Source organism: Microcebus murinus, chromosome 2 (genome assembly GCF_040939455.1).
Source record: "Microcebus murinus isolate Inina chromosome 2, M.murinus_Inina_mat1.0, whole genome shotgun sequence".
Taxonomy (NCBI): domain Eukaryota; kingdom Metazoa; phylum Chordata; class Mammalia; order Primates; family Cheirogaleidae; genus Microcebus; species Microcebus murinus.
Genome location: NC_134105.1, coordinates 17914936 through 17929307, shown reverse-complemented (window position 1 = coordinate 17929307; position 14372 = coordinate 17914936). Strand labels below are relative to the sequence as shown.

Below are 14372 nucleotides of genomic sequence, written 5' to 3'. Positions count from 1 at the left end.
CCACAGCCTAATATCACGCCCCAGGACCAGCCCAGCAAGGACTCTGTGGCCTTCTCTGAGCCCCTCTCTTTCCTCTGCTGCCTGGGAAGCTGGACGTGGCACCACAGCATTGGCAGTGTGGTGTGTCCACTGACCTGCCACCTCAGGGCTACTGGCTTCTGATCCACATTTGGGTGGGGGCATCTGATTGCCCCAGTCCACGTGTGCCAGCATCGGTACTGGGGAGGGGGCTGGAAACCACTCTGGCTTTTGTAGTGGGAGATGCCTTTTGATTCCTCAAGACTAATGTGGGGGAAAAGTTTCAGACGCCATTCATCCAAAAAGCTAACACGTGTCTACACGGGAAACAAAAATGCTTTGACAGTGGTCCCTGTGCTTGAGTTGCTCACAGACACGTAGGCAGACACTTGTGGTGGGAAGGGATGGAGGCAGCTGCGGACGTAAGTGGCTGAGCTGGCAAAGGAACGCCAGCAACAGGCCCTCCACCCCCACGGTGGACAGTCTGAGACGGCCCTGTGTGCTCCTGGCTACCTGGGTGGCATGGCTGGGGTGGAAACTGATGACTGGGTGGGGCTGTGTCCCCCTGAGCCAGACTTGGACACACTAGAATTTGTGTGAGGCTGGGCGTGACACACCTTGTCATGCTCACAGGAATAATGAAATTGCTCGGGCTAAAAAGCTGCAACCTGGCTGACGAGGCCTCCCTTTCGTATCTAGTCATGCTTTACACCCATTCTGCTGCATTCTTTTTTTTTTTTTTTTTTTTTTTTTTTTTTGAGACAGAGTCTCACTTTGTTGCCCAGGCTAGAGTGAGTGCCATGGCGTCAGCCTAGCTCACAGCAACCTCAAACTCCTGGGCTCGAGTGATCCTTCTGCCTCAGCCTCCCGGGTAGCTGGGACTATAGGCATGCGCCACCATGCCCGGCTAATTTTTTATATATATATATATATCAGTTGGCCAATTAATTTCTTTCTATTTATAGTAGAGACGGGGTGTCGCTCTTGCTCAGGCTGGTTTTGAACTCCTGACCTTAAGCAATCCGCCCGCCTCGGCCTCCCAAGAGCTAGGATTACAGGCGTGAGCCACAGCGCCCGGCCCTCTGCTGCATTCTTGAGTAATCTCTTGCCCTCTTGGGGCCTCAGCTTTCCATCCGGATCAGAGGATAGACTTGCTCAGGCTCAAGAGATCCGAGACAGGACCAGGAGGAGGAAGGCGTGCTTGCTGCTCTGGGAGACCACTTGCCTCATTCCATATCCTTCTATGTATGTTCCTGTTCTTGTCTCTGCCTGTTCCTGTTTCTGCAACCATCTCTGCCTCTTCTGTCACCATCTCTGCCTGTTCCTGTCCCTGCCTGTCACCAACACCATCTTTGCCATCATCATCAATGCCTGTCTCCATCTCAGCTCTGCCCCTATCCCCGGAAGGACCCCACCTCCAGCCTTTGAGCCCCACTCTGTCCCTCTCCTGCTCAGCCTTCTGGGTTCTCTGAGATCAGAGGTAACACCCTTCCCACGCCTAATGCACACACGTCCTGAAATTGCAGCAGCCCCAGTTCACTGAGATCCAAACCCATGAGTGGCCTACAGAGTTGCTGCAGGGGCTAGGGCTGGGGGAGGGCTCCCCCTTGTCACGTTTTGCAGAGCTCCCAGGCCTGCCGGCTAGCCCCCCTCTTCCTATTTGTGGCAACTTCAAATGTAGCACCTTCCTGTCATCTCTCACACCCATGGGACCTCAGCCACAGGCAGCTGCTGCCCGCCTGCCCACCCTGCTTCCTTCCCCCGCCGGAGCACTGCTGCAGAGCCGGGAGAGCCCACAGCAACGGCCCTCAGGGCCTTGGTATTTGTTTTGAGACCTGAGACGGGCTTGGGAGGAGTCAGGAGAGAGGGAAGGGAGAAGGGTTTGGAGGGCTGAGACACTGGGGGGCAGATTTTAGAGTCTGAGGGCATTTGGGGTTAAGGAGGGAAGGGAGGTCACTGAGGGGACAAGGAAGGGGCCTTGGGACATTTGCCCGGCTTAGGTGATCCCTGTGCTGTGTGGCCTCAGGTGAAGGATGGCAAAGGAGCAAGGTGCTGAGTGAGAGACAGCTGAGCTCTCAGGGCATCCTCCCGTCGAGCCAGTCAGGGCACGTGGGGACTGTTGGCTCACTCTCTCAGGCTTTGTCCATGGCAAAGGCGTGGAGCCTGGGCAGTCTGGGTGACAAGAGTGTCCTCAGCTGCCCAGAGGAGCTGTCTGGGTGAGCCGGGATGCGGGACTCCCCTTGGTGGGGAGCCTCTGGTTGGTAGAGGCAGGGACATCTCACAGCACAGAAGGGGTGGCCTCTCAGTTCTTGGTGACCCTGAGGAATCTGGAATGTTCCTTCAGATCTCTGAGCTCACTTGAAAGTAACCTCCATGAGGACCCTCCTCTCTCCTCTCAGTACAGCGCTGCTCCTCCCCGATTGGTTGGTCTCCATCTCATTCCTACACCCATCAGGAGAGCATCATTGGCTTCCACATGTCAGCACTAAACCAGTCCCTGCACAGCCACCAGTCCAGCACTCCCATTTTGCAGATAGGGAAACTGAGGCCAGGGGAAGTGAATGGCTTGTGGTTGCACAGCACATTAGTGGGAGAGCCAGTCCTAGAACCCAGACTCCTATTTGGAGGACTTTCACAGCTTACCTGTGACTCACCTGTCTTCCCAGCAGGTAGAGGGGATATGAAGGGAGAACCAGCTGCTCAATTGGGTTATTGCCACAAGACCAAGGCCTTGGGGGGGATGGGAGACTCTCTGTCCTCAAGCCTGGACTTCCAGCTCTGCCAGGGTAACCAGGTAAGGTGGGGTCCCAGCCTTATCATTGTGGGTAGTCTGCTTATGGTAGGAGGTGACATTAGGAGGAAGTGGGGGATGACTGAAGGGCCTAGATCCCCATCCTTCCTGGGCCTGAGCACCTCCTGCCCCAGGCCCATCATGGGGATGTGGCCTTGAGGGGCCAGAGACCTTCTCCCCATGCCTGGGTTCCAGACTCTCCTGTGGGGGAGAGCTGGGGAAGCCCATGCAGAAGGCTGTATGACCATGGCCTTGGGTCTCAGCGAGGGGGCTCAGGGCCACCCTGTGGGGTTGACAGTCTTGGATGGGTGTTTTCCCCAGGTGTCCCCTGGCTCCATGCAAAACACAGTGGGTGGTCTGAGACACACTGGGGACCAGGGTGGTCGGGGTGGGGTGGGGAGAACAGGGCTAGATAGGGTTCTAGGGGGTGGGGGAGGGCAATCCTGGTGGGGGGGAAGGCCTGGGGGAAAGACATCTTTGGATGAGGGAGGGGGAAGCCATTTGAGTAACAGATAGGAGGGGAGAGTGTCTTAGCTTCTTGTTCCCTTTGGAAACCACTCTAGGGGTGGTGGCATCCAAAGGACCCATGGAGTCCCAGCCACCAGCCCCCAAGCCCCTTGCCCCCTGCTCTCCAGGTCTTCTCAGCCTGCAGGCCACCTCCAGACACAGTGGATGCTCATGGCCCGTCCTGTGCCAGCTGGCTGTGCCCCGTGCCGCTGACACCGGCCAGGTCTTCCCTGCTGGCCTGCCCCCAGGGCCTGGACCTATACCTGTGTGCCCTGCAGCCGGCAGCCCTGGGCACAGCCCCGCAGGGTCTCAGAGAGGACGCCTTAAGCATGAGTAAGGCCAGGGCACGGCGCTGCACCTGCACCTTGGTGGAGGCTGGAGGCGGGGGTGCTGCTAGGTTTGAAGATGGGAGGTGGAGGGGACAGGGTGTCCCTGGTGATGACAGAGCCTCAGGCACACTTTATTTCCACATTTTGGCCTTGGAGTTTTGGCCTGAGGGTGCCAAGGGGCTACCCGGTGGTGACACCTGAGCCAGACGAGGAGGAGGAGGGCAGTGGCTTTCTCAGGCACGTGTCTGGGAGCTGGAGTAGGCCTAGCCCAAGACACGTGGGTGGAGATGGTGCTCTGTCTGCCTACAATGTCTGAGCTAGTGGGATCTTTCTTTTAAGATAAGAGCACTGGACTGGGAGTCAGGGATCTGGGGTTGGAGTCCTGGTTCTGCCCTTACTAGCTCTATGACCTTGGGCACGTCACTCAGGCCTACTTTCTTCATCCATAGACACAATATCTCATCTATACCTATGTTCTAGGTGTGTTGCATTGCAATAGTGTAATACACCATTTCCTTAAGCAACTGTGACTCCCTGGAGGGCAAGGACTACCCTGCTGTGTCCTTTATTTCTGGGACCCCAGCACAGAGCACAGGGTGAAACAACTCAGTAGAGTTGAGTGAGTGCATAAATGAGGCTCAAGCAGATAATCTACTTTTTTTTTTAAATTTTTTTTATTCCTTTATTTTTTTTTCCATTTTCAGTTGGCCAATTAACTTTTTTATTTTTATTTTTAGTAGAGACAGGGTCTCGCTCTTGCTCAGGCTGGTCTTGAACTTCTGAGCTCAAACGATCCACCCGCCTTGCCCTCCCAGAGAGCTAGGATTACAGGCGTGAGCCACCGCGCCCTGCCAACAATCTACTTTTGAATAGTTTTTTTTTTTTTTAAGTATTTTACTTGTTATAGCTGCTAGCTTTACTCCTACCTCACTGCTGTTGTACCCCAGTTTCCCTGGCTAGCTCCTCTTCTCTTACCTCCTAAATATTTTCATGCCTCAGAGCTCAGCCCAGAGCCCTCTACCCTCCTGTGCCCTCCCCTCTTCTTGTTTTCTCTTCCTTCCTTTTCTCTTCCCCTCTCCTCTTTTTCCCTCTTTTCCTCCCGTTCTCTTCATCTACAAATGCGCTGTTTGATGGAATTTCTTGCCATAATGGGAATGTTCCATATCTGTGCTGTCCAATACTATAGCTATTGAGCACTTTAGATGTGGCTAGTGTGACTAAGGAATTTAATTTTTTTTTTAAAGACAGAGTCTTGCTCTGTCATCCCAGGCTAGAGTGCAGTGATGCAATCATGGCTCACTGCAGCCTCAAACTCCTGGGCTCAAGCAATCTTCCTTCCTCAGCCTTCAGAGTGGCTGGGACTAGAGGCATACACCCATGCCTGGCTAATTTTTAAAATTTTTGTAGAGATGGGATCTCGCTATATTGCCCAGTCTGGTCTGGACCACCTGGACTCAAGTGATCCTCCCGCCTCAGCCTCCCAAAGCACTAGGGTTAAAGGTATGAGCCACCGTGCCCAGCCTACATATTTTATTATACTTATTTTAATTAATGTAAATGTAGTCACATGTGCAGCAGCTGCCACAGCTGATCCAGCTGTGATCACCCTTATGTGATCTCATCTGGGCCCACGGCACCCAAATTTCTGTCTCCAGCTCAGATATCTCCTTTAAACTCCAATCCAATTTATCCATCTATCCACTTGACTTTTCCACCTGGATGTCTAATAGGCATCTTGAACTGTTTGCCCCCCTTGAAATTGTTGAGCACTAAGAAATCCTAGCAGCTTTCATTGGTAAGTTCACCTGCAGACCAGGAAACTGAAGCCCAGAGAGGGGAGGCAGCTTGCCCAAGTTGCCCAGCAGGCTTGCAGGATGGAGCTTTCCCAACCCCGAGCTGGGCAGGCTTGATAGGGAATACAACTTTACCCCAGGCTGTGGGGTCCTGACCTTCTTCCTTTTCCTGCTCAGAGCACCAGCCACCAGGGCTGCATGTCAGCTCCACCAATGACAAGAAACTCACAGCCAAGTACCCACCAAACAGGGACAAGATGGGAAGCCAGCCTGAAAGAGCTGACAAAGGGACCCTCAGCCCAGCCTTCTCTCCTCACAGCAGCTCTTCCCCACCCTCCTGGCAGAACAGAAAGAGCCCTAGCCCCTTGGCTTTCTGCCCCTGCCCTCCTCCTGCCCCCATCTCCAAGGCGGTCCCGTTCCACTTCTACCCCTTCTACCCTGGGCACTCACTTCTCCTGCCTCCACGCTACCTGTTCACCTATGGGGCCCTACCTTCTGTCCAACGTCCCCACCTCTTCATGCTACCCCAAGACACCTCCTGCCCCACCATGGCTGTGCCCAGCTTGCTGATGACAGTCAATAAGCCCAGGCACCCCAGTGCCCCTACAGACACTCTGCTTCCCTACCCAGGGGCCTGCCAAGCCTCTGGCCAAGCCCCACCTTCACAGGCCCAGAATCCAGGCCCTGGAGCTGCTCCAAGCTACTCCCCAGGGCTGGAGTGTGCTGGCGTGGTGGCCCCAGCAAAGCGGGCCCCACTGGGCTCCCAGACAGGCACAGCAGCACTGCCCTACCCGCTGAAGAAAGAGAATGGCAAGATCCTGTACAAGTGCAACGTGTGCAGCAAGAGCTTCGGGCAGCTCTCCAATCTCAAGGTACCTGCCTCCTGGGCTCTGCTGCTCCCCTCAGCCTCCTTCAGTGACACTCCCCCCACCCCTGCCGCCTGCTTCTAGATGCAAGGACCTCAAAGCTAGAAGGGCCCCTGGGCAGCCTGGCTCATTTGGGTGAAGAAACAGGCTAAGATGGCATCAAAGTCCTTATTACCCTAGAAGACTGTCTATGAGATCATCTAAGTTAAAAATGGGGAAACTGAGGCTCCTAATGGGCATTTACCCAAGGTTACTTTGACTTAATGATGGTGTCAGGCTTTGATCTGTCTCTCAACCTCTAGTGCAAAGCCCTTTCCAGGACAACCATCCTTTTGTATTCCCAGTAAAGCCTCTTCTTTATTTTTTTGATGGCCTGATGGGAGAATGGGTAGATTTTGGTGAGTCTAGATCACACCCTGTCAACCAGCTTTTTTCAAGTGGGATCCCACAAACCAGCGCCGGCGCTGTTGGCCTCATCGACCGCATCTCCCAGCAGGGGGCGCCCGCGGGCGCATCGCTGTGTGTTAGCACGGACAGGAAGCTCTGCACAAGTGGGCTCGCGCTGGGGTTGAGGAAGCGTTATGGTTACTGGAGGACAGCCCTACTGTGTCCAGTGGGGCAGGAGTTCTTAAACTTTAATAAGCCTCAAACCAAGCTGGAGAGCTATAAAACACACAGATTCCTAGGCCCCAACCCAGAGTTTTTGATTCCGCAGGTGGGGGGGTCAAGGGGGGGAGGGGCTGAGAATCTGCATTTCTAACATGCCCCCAAGGTGACATACCAGTGCTGCTCCTGTGGACCACGCTTTGAATAGCACTGCTCCAGGGTATACCAGGGTTACTCCTTACCAGGCCTTGGGACCCTGCTCTCTACCCTGCAGGGCACCAGAAAGAGGAGTATCCTGGGGGTGGTAGGCCCAGAGGGAGGTGACAGAGAGGCAGGGGACTGAGAGGCCTGGATACAAACAAGGGGTCCTGCAGGGATGGGGGCAGAGATTCGGAGGGGACCCCAGGCCCTGCTGGGTGCTCTGGGTAGTTGGCAGCATTTCTCCCACACCTGGTTCAGGTCCACCTGCGTGTGCACAGTGGGGAGCGCCCATTCCAGTGTACCTTGTGCCAGAAGAGCTTCACCCAGCTTGCCCACCTGCAGAAGCACCACCTGGTGCACACTGGGGAGCGGCCCCACAAATGCCCGGTGAGATCCTCCTCCCCCTCCCTGGTACTCCTGCAGGCTGGTGAGGAGTTCTAGGCCCCTGGGGGAATGGCACCTGCAGCCTCCATTCCCCAGTCCTTCTGAGCGAAGGAAGACAGGAAACAGGAAAGGGAGGGCACAGAGTCCAGTGTATGTGAAAATGATCCCTTTCAGCCTAGAATGAGTGATGTTGGAGGTCACTGCCAGGGCCTGGGGAGGAATAGAGACATATATCTGTGGGGGCAGAATAATAAAGTCGGGGGTCCTGGAGAGTGGATACCCATTACCCACCTCCCAGGGTTGCCAGGGGAGTCAATGCCATAGTGTATGCAAGTATCTGAGTAGGAAAACCATTAGACCAATGTTAGCTCCCTCCTCCTGTGAGCCCAACCATATCCCTTGGGAGGTTAGAAGAGCAGGGATTCTTTCCCGATTTTACAAGGGCAGAATGAAAGCAGTGTAGTGGCTGAGTCTGGGCTACAGAGTCAAGCTACCTGTGTTCAAATCCTAGCTCTGCCTCCAACTTGCTGTGTGACCTTTGGCTAATGGTTTCACTCCTCTGAGCCTCTGCTTTCTCACTATAATTCAAGAATTGTACTAGTACTTGGTCATGCTTTCTCTGGGGAAGACTACATGAAACCAATTCCTGGCATGTGGCAGCCACCAGTCAATGTTCGTTACATCCACTGAAGCTGCAAGCCTCACACATGAGGGCTCTATGTGATTATCTAGTTCAGCCTCCCATACCTATGAGGCTAGGTATTAATAGTCATATGTTACCAATGAGGAGAAGAAGGCTCAGAGAGGTTACTTATCTAAGCTCACACACAGAGTAGCAGGACATTAACCCAAGTCTGCCTGGCTCTGATATGCAGTCACTGTGGGTTCCAGGGAGAAATCATCAGGAAAAGCTTCTGGGCCTGCATGGACAGGGAAGGGGTCATGTTGGGGAGTGTTTCCCAAATGGGGAGGGGACACAGAACTCCTGAGTCCCCAGGGGCAAAGCTGATGCCAGCGTTCCCATCAGACATGCCACAAGCGCTTCAGCAGCTCCAGCAACCTCAAGACCCACCTGCGCCTGCACTCGGAGGCCCGGCCCTTCCAGTGCAGCATCTGCCTGAGCCGCTTCTCCCAGCACGTCCACCTGAAGCTGCACCATCGGCTGCACGCCCCAAGGCCCTGGGGCCTGGCTCACACCCATCTGCCCCTGGCCCCTCTGGCCTACCCTGCCCCATGGCACCAGGGAGCACTAGATCTTGTAGTGGTGCCATCAGAGAAAGAGATGGGCTGGGACGTGGGCAGGGTCAAGGTGTCCTTGACATCCCAGGGAAATCAAGAGCAGCCAGCCTGAGTGGTGGTGCCAGGACTGCCCGGGGGAGGGGGGCGGGGAGAATAATTAAAGGATTTTTTTCTCTAATGAGTTGAGGCCTCCTAAACTTCAACAGTGGAGGGGAAAGCCACCATGTGTTTGCCAGACCCCACATTCCATGTGGGAGCAGGTCAGGGGACACAAATGGAGGGGGAAAGAGCCTGAGCTGACAGTGCCTGGGGTGGGTGCCTGCAGCCATCTACCTCCGGCTGCGGCTGCGTGTGGGTTTCACTCCCTGTCTGGAGGACTTATCTGGGACCAGGCCTCCATCTCAACTCACTGTTGGACAGTCCAGCCCCCCAGGACTCTGTGCGGTGCAGACTGTGCTGCCCTGCATGGGCACATTGCCCTGTTTCCAACGGCTTTTCCAACACCTGTCCAGGTGTATCTGCTGCCTCCCACCACCTTCTGGTCTCACGCTTCTTTGGTGGCCACAATACCCCTCAGCCACACTCCCTGCACGGCTGGGGTGGGAGGTGGTGTTTCTTGTGGGTGTAGCGAGGAAGGAGACACAAGGTGTCAGCGTCCACTCATGACCAGCAGCACGAAGTCATCCGTGTGCCAAGACCAGTCACCACAGAGGGCAAAGGGCTAACAGGGTGCCACGCTTGGGGAAAGGGGTACAGGCAGAGGAGAACTGCAAAGAAACTGAAGAGTGGGCACCCTCCTGAGGGCCTTTCTCCCTGCAGGCAGGGAGACCCCCTAAAACGCGCGAGTTGATCCCCATCCCCACTCCTGCGTCAGAGAGTCAGGCTGAAATGGCTATGCCTGGCAGGCAGGGCCCAGGCTGTGATCACAATAAATGATAGCTATTATTAAGTAAGGCAGTGATTTTCAGACCAAGTGGGGCTCCCGGGCAGACTTCAGCAGGGGCAGCGTCCGCACCCCCGTGGGGACTCAGAGCTGCTTCCCCACCGCGGCGCTGAACCGGATTCCCGCTCTGCGTCGTAGCTGTCTCATAGGGAATCCAGCATGGCAGGGCAAGGGCAGGGCCGGCTCCGGCCCCAAGCGTTCCAAGCCCACCTCAGTAACACCTTGGGCCTCGCGCCGGACGCCAACCTCTCGCGTTAGGCCCCGCCCAATTGGCGAGACCACGCCCGCCCCGGCCCTTGGCCCCGCCCCCATGTTCTAGCCTCGCCTGCTCGTGGGCGGCGCCCCTTCGCTCGGCCCCGCCTCCCGGCCCTGCTCGCCCCAGGCCCGTTTCCCAGCCCGCCTAGTGCAGGTGCAGCTCCCGGGCTGGCGCCCCAGTCGGCACCTGCCTCCTCCTGGGGCCTGAAAAAGTAGCACGGCCAGGGCGGAGAGCAGGCGCGGGGCGTGGGCTCAGGCGGAGGGTCTAGGGGCTGTGGTCCGGGGTGGGGGCGGTGTCTTCCAGGGCGCGCGCCTGACCCAGGGCACCGGCAGCTTCTGCGTCTGATCCCCGCCCGCGAGGGCTGCGGGTGGGGCGGCTGTTTGCTCAGTGGCGCGGCCGGAGGAGGCGTTTCTCCGCAAATGCAGCGGATCCGGGTGGTCAGGTGTCCAGACGGCTCAAGTCCCGGGCCTTGCCCTTGCCATGGCCGAACGGCGTGGGGGTCTGGGGACCCGCCTGGTCCGCCTCTTGGCCGGACTAGGGGTCCGGAGGGAGCGCAGGGGGAAGGAGACCTCGGAGGAGGCCACATCCGGGGATAGGTGAGGGGAGATGGAGAAAGGCCGGGTGGGGCGCCCCTGGGCCCTAGGGTTGTGTGTATGTGCGTGCGCGCTAGAGTGTAGAGATGGATCAAATAAGCGGGTATGGGTATCTGAAAGCATAAGAATATGTGTCAGTGTGCCACGATTTGGGGTGTGAATGTGGAACGGTCCCTTGTGCTCTTTCATAACTTTAAAACATTTACAATTTCCTAAGTCAGGCAGGCGGCCTACAGACAATAATTTCCTCCCCAGACAAAGTTTAAAGGCAAATGTAGTAGTTCCTCCCTCCCCTGTGGACTTTGATTCTCACATCACAGGCCAATGTCTTCATGTCCCTTTGCCATGAGTATGAAAGGTTCCAGAGTCGTCTTAGGCGGCACCGCATTTGCCCTTAGATGTTTTCCCCGTCATCGCTCCGCCTGGAGATCGCTCTAGATTGTAACAACAATCAGCCTTTATTTGCTGCTTGCTTCGTGCTTTACCTGGAATAGCTCATGTAATCCTCACAGCAGCCCCATGAAACAGGTATTCCGCGTGGTTCAGATACGGAAATAGAGGTTCAGAGAGGTGAGGTCACCTACCCTAAGCCACACAGCTGGGAAGTGGTGGAGCCAGGATACAGGCTTAGGCAGTCGGACTCTTCCAGAGCCGACGTCCTGAAGTTCTGTTGCCTTCAGAGACTGCCAGACTGCATGCAGGCGCAGCCAGCTCCTAACCCTAGGTGCCGCTGGTCTTGTGATCTTGAGCATATTGCTTCACCTTCCAAGCCCATGCCGGGGTAGCTGATGGAGGAGTGGAAGGAAAAACGCCCTGTGGATGGCCGAGCTGGAAGGAGCTCACAGGCCCTGTGTCCCGGAAGAGCGTGGGTGTGCTCGCAGGCATGGTGTTTGTGTGTCTGCGCAGTTACTGGGCAATTTGTTCTGATCTTATCGTGGCACAGCTGTCTTCAGCCACCCAGGAGGGGTGGGGGGCCTGGTGGGGGCAGAAAGAGGGGAGGAATTTGTACTGCTCTCTCACCCTAAAGAGAGGGGAGGGGAGGGCCTAGCCACCCTAAGCCTGGCAGCCCGAGTGCCCTGGGGTTCCCACACCCTGCCAGTGCCCTGCCCGCCCCCGCCTGGAAGGCACGCCCTCTCCCTTTACCCTGTCTGGCAGAAACCTGCCCTATAGGCCCAGGCGGCACTAGGAGAGGAGGAGGCGGGGTTGGAGGTACAAGTGAGTCACGGGTGGGGAGGGCAGAGGGGGGCTGTACAGGCTCCTGGCAGGGCTGGCGTGATGACACATGCCATGCGTGCACTTGCACTCAGTTCTCACCAGCTGTAGGAATGGGACCCCAGTACTGAGGCACAGGCCTCTGATTGCTGGGGTGGGGGCCTCGAGGGCATGGAAGAGGAGCCAAGGCATTTCCCCATCTTTCCCCCATTATTGCCATGATGTCTAGGCAACCTCTGGAGTGCGAGTCCTAACTCCAGGAATTCTAACTCCAAGGCCCATTAGCTGTGTGACTCTGAGCAAGTCACTTTGCCTCTCTGGGCCTCAGTTTCCTTATCTGAAAAATGGGGACACTAACAGCCACCTTCTAGGATTATTGTGAGGCTTAAAGGAGTTCATGCAGGCACAATACTTAGTGCAAAGTCTGGCACACGGGAGGGCCTGGGCAAGTGGCGAGCTTCTGAATTATCAGAGCACTATCCTTTCCCTGTATTCTAGCTGAGATACAGAGCTGGCCCCCATTTTTGATTCAAGCCCATTCTTTCTTTGCCTCTGGGGATGGAGCAGACAGCTGGGAGTGGGAGCAGAGAGGAGGCTGACACATAGGCCTTCCACGGAAATGTTTTAGGAGCTCGTCCTGCTAGGCTATGGGCCCCGAGAGAAGGCAGGGGGAGAGGGCCGCTGGGTTCGGTGTGGGGGTGATGGTGTTGAGACAGGAGAAGGCTACTTCATTCTCTTCCCCCTGTGCTTCCTTCCCAGGCCTTGGAGTGGCCAGAGCTGCCCTGACCTGGCTCAGGGCCAGGGCAGCACCAGCCATGTCAGCCTCAAGGTAGGAGAGAAGCCAAGGGGGGGCGGGGGACACAGCTCTGGGAGGGCTGGGCAGGTCCTTAGAACCCTGACTTACAAGTCAGACAGGTGGCGTTCCAGTCCTCCCTCTGCTACTGATCCACTATGTGACCCTGGGCAGATCACTCCCCACCTCTGAACCTCAGTGTCCCCATCTACAAAATGGGGACAGTAATGCCTCTCTTTCAGGGCTATTGTGAGAAATGAAGTAATGGATGTGGAAGGCCCAGCGTGGATGGGGCCTGGACCTTCCACAGGAAATGTGACTTCCTAGTGCAGGGGTCCTCGGGGGAGTCATGTAGGGGCAATGTCTGTTCCCAGGACCCCCTTCACTCCATCCTCTTCCTCACTCCCTTTCTCCCACTTCCTGGCATGGCCCCCCTTCTGGCCACAGTTTCCCCATCTGCAGTGGAGACCTGAGCCATGAATCGGACAGTGACAGGGTGTTCTCCTCTTGGAGGAGCAGAGCAGCCTCCTTTGGAAGCAGCTCAAACAGTCATGTGTCTCTTTTTGGTCCTGAATACCATCAGTAATTACTAGAGTTTAACTGACTACTCGTTATGTGTTGGGCACTCTGCACGGATTATCTCATACCATCTGCACCGCACTCCCAGAAGTCAGGCACCGTTAATATCACACTCATTTTACACACGGGGAAACTGAGATGCAAGCGGTGTCGCAGCTGGGCAGCAGCAGAGCTGGGATTCAAGCGCAGGCTGCCCCAATCCAGACCCCCACATTGATCACTGTGCTCTTTCGTCTCTTTCATCCAGTCCCTGGGGAATGGGAGTCTGCGTCTATTTCATAGATGAGTAAATTAAGGCATTTGGGATCAAGGACCCCTGCTAGGAGGAATTTTGACCCCAAAATGGGGTCCTCTGTTGCCAAGGACCCAGCCCCTCCCTTAAAACTGGTGGTTTTGGGGACTGCGTCCATGTGAGTCTGGGATCCTGAGCGTTCATCTGCACAGCCAGGCTGAGCCCCCAGGGGAAGAGAGAGCAGACAGAAGTCAGGTGTTGTCTGGCTTTCAGAGGAACCCTCTTCCCTGGCTCCCTCATGTCCCAGGTATACCTCTATGCCCAGGTACCTCCTCATAGGTGTGCTGTGGGAGTCAGGCTGGGAGGGGCCAAGGGAGGTGGCTGCAGGCTCTCTGGTAGTCTGGAGTGGGCAGAGGCCATGGGCACTTGAGGCAGGTGTGCCAGTGTAACCCCCAGTCCCCAGGGTAGCTGGTGCCAAAGAGCCAGAGGCCTGTGGATGCCTGGGAAAGCGCAGTAGGCCTGTGTGGAAACTGAGATCACCGGTCTTTGGGAGGCATGGCCAGGCCCTAGTGCCTTGTCACCTTGGAGGCAGTGTGGCGCCTGAGAGTTGGGAGCTCTCTCTGCCTTGCTGTGTGATCTTAGCCATGTCCCTGTCTTCTTTGGGCCACACTTTCCTTGTGTGCAGCATGGGAAGGGGTGAGTCGTGCCCTTTGTCCAGTTCTGGTGACCACGGCAGCCTCTCAGCTTGGTGTCAGAGCCCTGCTCAGCTTTGCAGTGCCAAGGAGGGCAAACCTGGGTGCCTGGAGGGCCGGGGGGACACTGTCACCATGCCCCTGCCCCTCTTGACGCCTGCTCCTACTTTCCCCAGGCCCAAGCCCAGAGCAGCTCAGAAGGGGATCTCTGCGCAGGCAGCCATGGTGGTTTCTGGATTTGGAAGCGAAGGCGCATCTCAGGTGGGCCCACTCAGCCCCTGGGGCGCCTACAGAGGCCAGCTGTGGGCAGCACCTCTGACCTGGCCAGCCATGCCTTC

At 56.3% G+C, this 14372-nt stretch overlaps 1 protein-coding gene across 1 annotated transcript; it reads left to right on the top strand.

Moving 5' to 3' along the window:
• The first annotated feature begins 1714 nt into the window (after nucleotides 1–1714).
• ZNF683 (zinc finger protein 683) lies at nucleotides 1715–8892 on the top strand. Its single transcript, XM_012750518.2, has 6 exons — nucleotides 1715–1837; nucleotides 2685–2812; nucleotides 3445–3649; nucleotides 5616–6310; nucleotides 7370–7498; nucleotides 8523–8892. Exons 2-6 carry the CDS (start codon nucleotides 2699–2701, stop codon nucleotides 8844–8846), a joined length of 1467 nt encoding a protein of 488 aa, XP_012605972.2. The 5' UTR covers nucleotides 1715–1837; nucleotides 2685–2698; the 3' UTR covers nucleotides 8847–8892.
• Nucleotides 8893–14372: the final 5480 nt, after the last annotated feature.

Coding starts and splice junctions, on each gene's coding strand:
- ZNF683 (XM_012750518.2), top strand. CDS start 2,699: ATGAAGGGAGAACCAGCTGCTCAATTGGGTTATTGCCACAAGACCAAG. Junction 2,813..3,444: donor AGCTCTGCCAGGGTAACCAG/GTAAGGTGGGGT, acceptor CCTGCTCTCCAG/GTCTTCTCAGCCTGCAGGCC. Junction 7,499..8,522: donor AGCGGCCCCACAAATGCCCG/GTGAGATCCTCC, acceptor CGTTCCCATCAG/ACATGCCACAAGCGCTTCAG.